At 39.4% G+C, this 12,069-nt stretch overlaps 1 protein-coding gene across 1 annotated transcript; it reads right to left on the bottom strand.

Annotated features, from left to right (window-relative positions):
• Positions 1 to 1,790: 1,790 nt before the first annotated feature.
• ctsla (cathepsin La) lies at positions 1,791 to 6,704 on the bottom strand. Its single transcript, XM_083783309.1, has 8 exons — positions 6,554 to 6,704; positions 5,500 to 5,634; positions 5,198 to 5,320; positions 4,875 to 5,027; positions 3,536 to 3,760; positions 2,638 to 2,806; positions 2,400 to 2,517; positions 1,791 to 2,257 (listed from the first exon to the last, which is right to left on the bottom strand). The coding sequence occupies exons 2-8, from the start codon at positions 5,623 to 5,625 to the stop codon at positions 2,158 to 2,160; spliced, it is 1,014 nt and encodes a 337-aa protein (XP_083639435.1). The 5' UTR covers positions 5,626 to 5,634; positions 6,554 to 6,704; the 3' UTR covers positions 1,791 to 2,157.
• Positions 6,705 to 12,069: the final 5,365 nt, after the last annotated feature.

Here is a 12,069-nt window from a genome sequence, read left to right as displayed (position 1 = left end):
CTCCATCGTCGCTTCCAGTCATCCCGGTTCCCCATGCATCTGGCCAGCTCGTTGGTGCTTTTAGGGCATTTGAGACCTTTAAGACATTTGTTGGGACTTGGGACACCCAAATTGAAACCGGGCCAATCACGGCCAAACCGGGACGCCTGGTCACCGTAGAGGAGAGCATGTGGCATCCTACTTTCCGTGTCCACTTTTCCCAACGTGAACAGACTCGACCGAGTCTATTCATTTAACCTTTAGACTTCCACCAATGCAGATGAGTTGTGATATTGATTTGAAGTTTCAGGAGGGAAAAGAAATGCTGATTTTTTTTTATTCTATTCTAATAGATTTAGAGTGCTGTATACTTTTGCAGTCATTGCAATAATGTTAAGCTATATTGAATATATGATTTTTTGGTCAAGATTTGATAACATTTTTAAAATACCTCATGTAAATACCTCATGAATTACACAGCCTCCAAATAAATCGAGGCAGACAAATATTACCTAGTTAAACATGTATCAACCCAGAGTCTAATCGTTACTGGTGAATACCATGTTGTACTATGGAAAGTGAAATAAAGTGGAATAAGCAGATATACTGTAACTCACTAATAGCCGTGTGAGCCTTTTCCCTTATGGGGATTAATTGTCCACAGCCTTTGTTACCAACAGGGCAAAGTCTTCAGACTTCAACTAGCTCAGTACTGGTGCACAAAGTCGTTTCTCACTCATTCACTCTCACTTGATCTGTCAAGAATGCAGTCACCAGAATTGAGCAGAAACTGTTTACCTTTAACTTCTGACCCCAGTGTCTTATGAAGTTAATTGCTTTTTATCTGCCCATAATTCACTGTCCCATCTGCATCTACCTCTTTGCCAGATTGCACAACACCCCCTGCTTATGACTAGCCCTGTCAGTTGGCCTGAACTCAAAGGTTAAGTGTATATATAGAACATAAACAACATATGTTACACACATACAAACCCCAATATGACCTGGACATGATAAACAAGTCAATACGTGATGTGATACTGGTTCAGCGAAAGAGGGTACCTAGGTACTACTAGTAGTATTTTAAAAGTAGTAGTATCTTAAATCTTTAACGTTTATAAACATATATTACTATTTTATTAAATTATATGTGCACAGCTTTTAAAACTAATATTTGGTACTTTTGTGTGGCAACCTTGTATGTCCAAAATGGTTCATCATTTATGTATATTTAAAAAGAATATATAAAATAGAATATTAATTTACGAAAAGTTGAAATACTGGTTTAAGGTTTATGCCCGACATCAACAATTAAAAATGTTTTCATACCCTTACTTGATAATACCATTAATACCGTATTAAATTATATGCACATCATTTTAAACATATTTAATGTTCTGATTACATTTTCTACATACCCTTGATAATCCCATTTGTTAACATCTTGAATACACACCATTGTACTTGACTAATCCTAAAAAGGTCCTTGCACCAGGAATGAAAAATAGCATGCCTTGGTCTTAATTAAAAACAGATGGCAGAATGAGTACATGCAAGTCATGAAACACCATTCTGTTTGGTCATTTGCAATGATCAATTATTAACAATCATGCTTTTTGTGGTGAGATCTTGTCCTGATCATTTGAATCAACAGATAAACTATGCTCTATACTATAAAATGGTCTTTGTTTAATAATGACTTACAGTATGTCTGTTGATAATGTGTCGCCCAATCCCTGTAAACACTATAATTGTCAGACGCAAAGGTCCTGACTATAACATTAACTTAAAATGTTGAGTCCAAACAACAATACATTTAACAAGTTTAATGATCACAGTAGAAAAAAAGAGCACTTTGCCAGTTGCAAAAGCAACTCATGAGCAAAACACGTAACCAACTGTTAAGAAAAACACTTAACCAGTAGCATTCACATATTTACAAAGAGCAAATGAAACAAACCTAAAAATATTGATAAATGAACATAAAATAAAGTGGCATAAACATCAGCCAAACACCATGGCATCGATTCCCTAAAATCTATGTCTCCATAGAACATTGCAGAGGGCTCTGAATGTGTTGCTCTCAGAGACGTCTCCTTCAGGCTGTAGCCGTCTCTCCTGCCAAACCATTGCATTAAAAACACTAATAGCTCCATGAACTTGACCAGCGTGGTGAGGCTAGACTAGAGGATAGCTGGCGGCTGTCGCAATTCCACAGTGGTTCTTTCTGTCCTTAGCCATGAGGATGTAACCCTTGTCTCCCCACTTCTCGCTCCAGCTGAAAGAGGTTGAAAATACAGTCAAAAACTTGTTTATAAACTCAAAATGTGTCCTTGAATATTAAAAAGCAATAACTGCTCTACAAGAACATAGCAGTCTTCCAGGATGTATGGTAGGCCAAAACACAACCCCCGACTCACCTGTTCTTGACAATCCAGTACTTCTTTCCGTCTACATCTTCTGCCTCAAACCCGTAACCGACCACCAGCACGCCGTGGTCCAGCTCTTCGCTGCTACACTCCTTCTCATAGTAGATCCCTACAAAACGGCCACCAAACAATGAACAAGCAATCGAAAATAGAGCATACCGGAAGAATATTCATTGGATTCAAGTCCGAGAAAACCTGCTTCACAAGCCTGTCCATCATCCACACTGACCTGACTGGTAGAACTGGAAGGATTCGTGACCAGCGTCGATAGCTACAGACACGGGACCCACAGCTGCCACAGCCTTCATCAGAGCATGTTCCTTGCCGCTGGGAATGTCCACGAAGCCGGTGTCGTTGGCAGAGTTGTAGTTTGGATCATAGTGGCACGGCTGGTCATCCTGAAGATTACAATGTGAACGGATGGATGAGCAACAAGTCACAGACTAGAACAACAGACGACGAGATCCAGAACACTCACAGACAAGCCCGTAATTATGGATGAGATTCTATGGGAAACACTGCAAATACAATATTTAGGGCTGTCCACACCAAGATCGAAAACTATGTATTTTATACAAATTTGTCTACGCCACAATTACAGTATAATGACAATGAAAGTGGTGTACAATATCACTGGGATAATTTTTGTGAGTGATTTGATGAATGATAAACTGTGACAACCAATCAAATCCAGACAAATGTAAGTTTGTGCAAGGCCCTTTACAGATGATCTGCTTATTTGGCCTGCCTCTATGAGATGAGTACCATTCCCCAGGCCTGTCACAATGAAGTCATGCAGCTTTTTGAGATAATCGCTATTATTTTTGCATAGTTGTTTCCATGTTGAAAGATTGCAGATCCACAAGCACAAGCTTAATGTAGATGGACTATTTCAACATAACTTTATTCATATAAAACATATATAATTTATTAAAACTGCCAGTCAATTATTTGTATATTAGTATAAGTTATTTGTCATATATGCCCTGTGCAACTTTTGTTTACAAAGCCTAAAGGGTAAAATTTCATCCTTTCTCCTTTTATTTATATGTTCCAATGTCCAACGCCAAAAACACAATTAATCACAGTACTCGTCAAGTAACATGTGATGATGGTGAGAGCCCTACCGTTCCAAGGTAAGGGTAGGAGTCCTCAGAGTCCAGGCCGTGGTTGTCCTGGACATACTGGAAGGCCTGGTCCATCAGCCCACCGTTGCAACCCTCGTTGCCCTCAGGTCTGGAGCAGTCCACAAGGTTCTGCTCACTCAGGGAGACCAGCTTGCCTGCCTTCCTGAAGTGCTGGCCCTCGAGGGCCCCAGTTGTGCTAAATGCCCAGCAGGAACCGCACTGGCCCTGGTGATAAAAAGATGTGTTCACATAACGATCAACACACACAACCGAATATCTTTGAAGTATAAAGACAATGGGGAGAAAAACAATATTCCTTCTCATTGATACTGTTTTTCGTTTTGTTTTGGGTTTTTTTTCAATTATGAAGAAAATAGTAAACAATGAGCTGGGGGAAATAAAGGAGAAAAACATCATTACAAAGATACAATCCCTATTTGTCAACAACTCAAACATTTCCAACTTGAGCCACATGAACGCAGATTCTGGGCACGAACATTGGACAAATATAGCAGGTCTACAAGCTGTAACATGATGAACTTGTACTGCCGTGTTGTGCATTTGCCCCTTTCAGAGAATTGGTGTGGTAAATGATTAACAATGGATTAAATATCTAACATCTAATCTAAACATTAGCTATGGACTTCGAGGAAGATTCGGACAGAATTAATCAATCAATCTAAAGTGGAGATAGAGCAACTTGAGAAAGTTGAAGACCATTTCCTTATGGACATTGCACTGTCTACAATCTACATCCATATAATTGTACAGACAGACAGATTGCAGTCTCCGCCCCCTAATGGCCAAGTGGTTGGACTGGTTTCGGTTTACACGTGCAAATGGTGTCTGTGTGGGAGTGGCGAGAACAAACTGTACACCAGAGGAGGAGTGTGTGTGTTTGTGGGGAAAGCAGATAACAAAAACAACTCATAAGGGGACACCTTATCACAGAGTTCAAGCTAAACATTTACTAATGAACGCAGGACAGGCTTTGGCTTCAAGAGAAGTACATTTGCCACAATGTTCCCTTGCCATTAATTAATAATTTATTGCCATTAATTAATAACATATTGTTTTCTGTGGCACTTCTTATTTCCACATGGATTAATATACTGTATTGAAACACAGGTGAGTTGTTGTTGTTTTGTGGTTTTGTTACGCCCCATAATTAGGAAGTCTTCCGATGGCCATTGTTTGTTTGCGCAGATCGTCATTCACCTTTAAATAATCCACCTTTCTGCACATGCTCCAACATTTGCAATCACAGAATTGTAACATTTTCTGATGACGACTCAGACCTGTCACAGAAGTGTTGAACCAGGTGGATAAAGATGATTACCTGGTCTTTGACGGGGGTGACGTAGCCCTTCTCCCTCCAGTCCACGGAACGAGGGGCCTCCAGGAAGTTGGGCTCCAGGAACAGTGACCCCGTGACCTTTCTCTGTTGTTTGGGCTTGTAGCCGTTCATCACCTGCCTGAACTCCTCGTGTGTCTGTGGAAATAACAACACATGTGGGTCAACAAATGGCAGCCGCTTCAAAACACATTCCAAGTTGTTTGGCCATCGTCCAAATCACCTAACCGCATCAGAAATAAACATTTTCCGCATGGCCCAGTGGAACTCCAATGAAAGATGTGATGCTTATTATATGACCATCTTACCATGTCACCAAAGTGGTTCATCCCCATACGATAAGTGTGCTTGCCCATTGAGTGCTCCAGGTTGTGCAATTCGATCTTCCACAAGTTTTTCTCCCAGATCATTCGCCTCCAGCCCTCTTCCTTCTACAAATAGAAATAATAATAATGATTAATTATGTGTTAATAAACATGGCAAACAATAAATTATATGAATATATATTTATTATCTATCTATTATATATCCTGTGCACAACAAACACACACACAGAGCAAAATAGTGTTCGGACACTCGGACACAGAGGATTTGAGTTGTTAATGCTCACCTCATGATATGCTCTACTGTGCCAGTTTTTCCACAGGTTCCAGTGCTCGTCCAGCTGTTTGTCTAGTGTTGGGGCTGAGAGGACTGCACTGAGGCATAATGTCAATAACGCTACTGGAAGCATCATGGCGACCTACTGCAGAAGGAAAGGGGGGGGGGGGGGGGGGACAAGTTGGAATTCCAGGTCAAGATCGAATGAACGTGTTATGATCATTTCATTTGGCAGCAACACAAAGGCACAAAGCCTACTGCCTTTAATGATTCGTGCAAATGAAGACTCGATGTAATCATAATGCGACCCGTGTTTTGCAATCTGCATTCACCGCAGCAGTATCGCCCTTTACGCCACAACGGCGCTTCCAACAAATACGCCCTTAGGCTATATACCGTCATATCTCTATAAAGTGGTCATATCATATCAATAGCATGTCCCTTTTGCTTCCACGATACGGTCTCAACACATCGGAGAATAGGATCTTGACGAAAATCCGTGAGAAAAAAACAACGCCGCTTTGTTTGTCTGTCCCAACAAATCAAGTCACGAGATCCACTGCGGCTCAGAGCCAAGCAACAAGGACGAGAACAAAACACACAGCCAAGAAATCAAAGAAAAGACCATGCATTTATCTACTAACGCTGGCTCCTAATCAAGTCTTGATCCGCTAAATACATTATTATTTGTGGGATACAGTTAGTTACATGATGAAATTAAAGTAATGGCCTTAATTCGTTCATGCCAGGGCCAGGCTACTGTACTCCGACAATGAACATGAACCATAAAAACGTTATGTTACCAGCTGGCATAGCGTTGCTAATGTGGCAGAATTTGTTAAACACTACTAGTCTATTATTAAAATAGATCTTGTAGTTTTCATTTAAAGTTTAATCATAATTCCATTGTCTTTATTAGGCCTACATTAAACAATCTCAAATTATACTTCGACGTTATGGATCGATCCTTACAAAATAGGTTGCGGTCGATAGCAATAGCATAGGTTCAGTAATTTATAAATACGAAATCAAGCAATGTGGTTCATTTAGTCTGGGACACTCACCTTATTCTTTGATGTCGTGAAGAAAAACAATGCTCTCTCTGGGCTGAGTCAGTGCTTGGGACACAAAGTTTATAAAGGCAGAGAAGAGCCTCTTCTCATTGGTGGACAGTCGTGTTTATCCAAATGAAACCCCGCCCATATACGTGGCGTCATCGACATGTGATTCGATGGCACGTGATCGCATCCCTATGGATCTGAATGTACTGTATAATACCCTCAGCCTTGTTCTCAAGCAAAGAGTGAAGTCATGATTCATGAAATAAAACAATGTTGGTGGTCTGCAACTGCTGTTTGGACTTGTTAGCACATCTAGGCTTTAATATGCTCTCATGTGACTGATGAGGTCATTGGTAAAACTGGTAAAACGTGAATTTGTTATGACTGATTATCGCAGTTGTGTTGCCCCCTCTCGTTGCCTCTGCCCTAGGGCATAGGTGCATAACTATTGTGATAGCAAAGTAGCTATGGCACATGCCATGAGAACCATAGTTATTTCAGTTATTTCAAAGACTCCTTTTCACGCTGGAGTCTTTTAATGGACGTTATGTAGTAATAAGCTATTAATGACAAGAAGGACGGTGAGAGCCCTGGTAGGCTACAAGGTTTCTTTGACTGCATGCACCTCCTGGTACCACAGCACCTCAAAGGCCCTTAAAACTAGGCTCCAGACTTCCCAAAACAAACTGGTCAGGCTCCTACTTGGCCTCACCCCCCGAACCCACCTCACCCCTGCCCACTTTGACAGGCTGGAATGGCTTAGGGTCGACGACAGAGTACAGCATCTTGCAATGGGTCTGGTCCACAAGATTCGATACACCACCAAGATACCCATGTAGCCTACCTGTCTAGATACCAGTATTGTTTTTGTCGGCTATTTTTTAATTTAGTCTCAGTCTTAGTCTAGTTTCAATCACCGTTGTTAGTTTTTAACTTTTTATAGTATTTAGTCGAACTCATCCATTTTTTATTTAGTCACGTTTTAGTTGACTAAAAGTCGAGCATTTTAGTCTTAATCTTAGTCCAATAATCCGTACATTTATTTGTCTAGTTTTGGTCAACAAAAACTGTTGACATTTTAGTCTAGTTTTAGTCCGACAATAATTTTAGCACTTTACTTTTTTGTCAGCCAATATGTTTCCATCTAATCAAAAAAGATATTTCACATAGCATTTTCTGTCATCCTTTTGATGAAAAACACGTTATTGACCTATAGCTAAGCCCCTCCCCAAATTGCTATGGTCCAATCACAGCTAAGCATAACATGGGTTAGACAAACCTCTCCACCAAAAAGTATTGTCACGCACATATTTTTCCAGTGCATATGGCAGGCCTTGTTGGAAGAGATTTTGAAGGTCTGGTACCAAAAATGAACCAGTATTTAATGTGTAAAATCTATTTTATTTACATTGGAATGAATGAGCCCGGCTGGAAAGTGTCCAAGTGGGAGTGTCTAAGTGGGTGAGGGCGGGGCTTAGCTAAAGGTGAATTGTAAGAAATACAGATCCAGGAATGGAACATGTTTTGATTGGTTATGGTTCCAAATTATACATTTGCAGATTCAGTCACAGAAATATCGATGCTTGCATCCTGTTTAACTAACTGATCCCAGTACAGTACAACAAGACAACACCAAATGATTGAACCAATATCCAGTTCAACCAACTGAACCCATGCAGTAGCCTACTTCCAGGGTGGTTGGTTGGTTTACCAGGCTAGTAGCCTATAGACTAACAAGACAACATCAACATCTAGTTATAGAACAATGTCCAGTTCAACCACACTGACGTGGTTTCGTTAGATACCGTTTTCTTTCTCAACTGATTCTTGTAACTTGTTAACAAGAGGTGCAAGCAGGTGCTCTGAATTTCAGGGCTGTTATTAAGCTCAGCAGTCCATATACTGAAATAACATACTTGACCATTGTAGAATCACAATCAGAAGAACATTCAGAACCATTCAACCAAGCAATTTAAATGGTGTGCCTTTTATATTTTGAATAGGAGCACAATTACCTAATTGTGATTCATGTTGGAAAACCTATGACTCACTCCCACAGTAATGGGTTCCAAAATGGATGCATAATTGCTGTCCAAGTGTTCAGAATTCAGATCCATCATTGGGGAGCAGTTAGAAGGTCTGCACAAACCTTAAAGAGGTTTTCTTTTCTACCTTTCATTACACAGTATAGGTTTTGACATTTTCTATGTATGAAACATAAGCTTCTGGCTAAATGTACTATGTTTCATTGTACTGGGTGTCATTGTGTCAACCACTTAAATTGAAGTGTTTTCATTAACAAATTTGCAAGATTTCAAGATCTAAAGATCTAAGTAAACTAAGGCACCAATACTTGGTTCAGATGTTAGGTATATGTACAGATATTTGAGAAAGATTTTGTGTTGCCAAAATCAATATAACACATTTTGCAACAAACAAAAAAAAGAAAGAAAGAATCGAGAACACTCTAGTTATTACTTCAGATTAATTTTGGTTTACTTTACAGACACAGACAGGACATTGAAAACATTCAGATTTTTTATACACTTTCTTTTTGAAGTGTCCTTAAGTGTCCTAAAGGCTGTAACACTCATTCCTAAATGTTATCTCACAGATTAGATACTCTCTCCCAAGTAAGTGTGCAGCATTGGTCTTCCAAAACAAAGTAAACAAATGTCTATTGATCGACATGTCTACAGACCATGGTCAGTCTCACTATCATTCCAACACGTTGTGGTTCACAACGAGGGCAGGAATTGAAACAACAGATCAACAAAATGAGCAAAGTACAAGTAGGATACTTAAAACGTGGTGTAAATAAAACGTAAGGCACAGTAAAACAAATCAATACAAAATACTATTGGCTTGGGGAGGGTGTAGAGTAGGCAAGTCAAGACAAGCTTATTTAAATAGCACGTTTCAACATGAAGGCAATTAAAAGTGCTTTGAACAAAACATGAAAGTGATATTATTTTTATTTATTTTATCAACTTCAATTTTGTGTTCCAAATTTGTCTGCTCATTGTGTTGTTTTCATGGCTTCCATCCTTATGCTCTCTCTCCTGAATGGATAAAAAAATTGTATCCTGGCTGGAAAATGTATTTTGTTAACAAAGCATTAAAAGGGTCATACCTCTATATTGTGATACTAATAATCAATTATGCACACAAATATTCAAAATATTGGAGTCAAATACTGACTATAGCACATGATCCAGTTTAATGTATAGTAGTGAAGTAGCCTGCACATGGTTCAGTTCCTTCTTTCCTTCTTTCTTTTTTGAACAAAATGTATTCAAAGAGTGAGCATGACATTGTATTAATTTCTACAGAGATAATACAGCCCTTTGTTTTTATATTTTCTCAGTTCCTTCTTTTCTTTTCTCAGTTCACTTTTGGCTGCAAATGTCAATTCAAATGACTTGTGTTTTTTTCCAAGGGTGTCTTTCAAAGTTCCCTTTCTTCTCAATCACTATGTATTGTATGTAGTTGTTGCTGATGAGTCAAATACATGCGTGCTTAAAATACTGATGACAGCACTTGCAGTTGACGATGCAGTAAGATATTTGGTACACATATCAGTTCCTTCTTAATTGTTGTCGTCTGGAAAGTATTCGACATACAAAAAGTTAAGTTTCCATTGTCGTCTGTACAGTTTTTAAATGTAACTTCCCCCTGAAAATGAAAGAGCACTATTTGAATATTTACTGGCAGTTGGTTATTCCTAGCTTTATATTTAATAATAATAATATTATTATGTATAATAATTTTGTGAGTGATACCACGGTATAAAAACAGTCCTCATATAGACAAACTAGAAAGATTTAAAAATCTAAGAATATGTTATTTACTGTGTGGCATTAAAGTGGGAATAGCATTATCACTTCTTATATACACTTCTTATATACTGCTTATATACACATTTAGTTACTGTAGTGTACTTTATACTCACTGTGTGTGTGATAATTTGTACAATACATGAACTTTGGTCTAGTATAGAGTAACTACCACAATACGATAAATCTAGAGGTGAGAGTCAAGTCAAGAGCCAAAACGAGACATAAGAATACAGTTAAATTAAATATAAAATAGTTCAACTTGGCCCAGGCCGTAGCGTAACGGTCTGGGCACCGGACTGGTAATCCAGTCGCAGTGTGCCGCGGGTTCGACTCCCGGACCCGACACGGCCTTTACTGCATGTCTTCCCCCATCTCTCTCCCGTTTCCTGTCAGCCTACTGTCTGTCCCTTCAAAAAAATCAATAAAAGGCGTAAGCCGCAAAAAAAATATCTTAAAAAAAAAATAATAATAGTTCAACTTAACTGGGCTTCTATGCTGGGCCTGGGTCACTATTTTCTAACCATAGTATATCATCAGTAAACACAACAGTGTATATGAATGGATATGTAGCCTACAGACTGAGTGAATATGTAATTAAGTATCACAGTGAAATGTATAGCCTATTATTAAACCCAAGTCTGTTATGTACTTGCATTAACCCATTTTGGGCGGGAACCCATTTTGGTGTTAGCATCATGTCGTGCTTTAGCTATTGAAGAGTGGCGCGCTACGAGCTTGTAGGTCTGCTATTTTTGAAAAATCGAAGAACGACTGACGTAGAAGACATTTTTAGAATCTGATCTCAGGTCAGAATGGAAAACTGTCAGGATGTAGAAGACATTTTTAGAATCTGATCTCAGGTCAGGCCAAAACAACCGTGCATGTTTTTGGATTCTCCTGTCCCCGAAGGCCAGCTAACCCCACAATGAGGCCAGAGAAGTGTAAATAATACTGCCTGGAATTCAATCCAGGCCAGCCTCAGAGCATACAGTCAACCCACAACAAACATGCAACACTGGTTCAGAAGAGGAAATAATAGGTAGACTGATAATTAGTGTATCTGGCAACTGATACTGTTAAAGGGCTTTGTTGATTGTTATGTGGCGAGGTTAATCTGACATGACACTCCAATGCATTATGTGCATCATTTTTGTTTTTGTAGTGCCAGAATGGAGTGAGTTCTCGAGACACAGAACACAACTGGGAAGGGTTATGTCAGATTTAATTCAGGCGGAAAATCTGAGTGTTGGACTTCATAATTCCTACAGCTCAAAGCATTTTGAACATCAGCTTGAAATCTGCCATTACATTACACAATGAAGAGTCAACTAAAATACCCATATTTCCTGCCCACCGAATTCTGCCCAGCTCTACAAAGCCGTTCCCAGTATTTCATTTGCTAAATTTCATGGACTTCTCTCTCTCACATTCACATGGACATTATGAGGCAGTAGCTCAGAAGTTAGAGTGTCTATCTGTGCTCCAGGCTTCTTTTTTTTGCCACACACTAAATCAATGCCTGTACACCGGGGGTGGCGGCCTGGTTCCGAAACGGTCGAGAAATGACAGAGCTAGTTGCCGTGTTGCAGCTTTCCGTGCTCGGACATACACAGGGACAGACACAGGGACATACATATACATACTGTACATTGCTATGTAATGGAGCGGTTAGGCACCGCT

Source organism: Protomyctophum parallelum (genome assembly GCF_964188405.1).
Source record: "Protomyctophum parallelum genome assembly, chromosome: 15".
NCBI lineage: Eukaryota > Metazoa > Chordata > Actinopteri > Myctophiformes > Myctophidae > Protomyctophum > Protomyctophum parallelum.
This window is presented reverse-complemented; position numbering and strand designations above follow the sequence as displayed.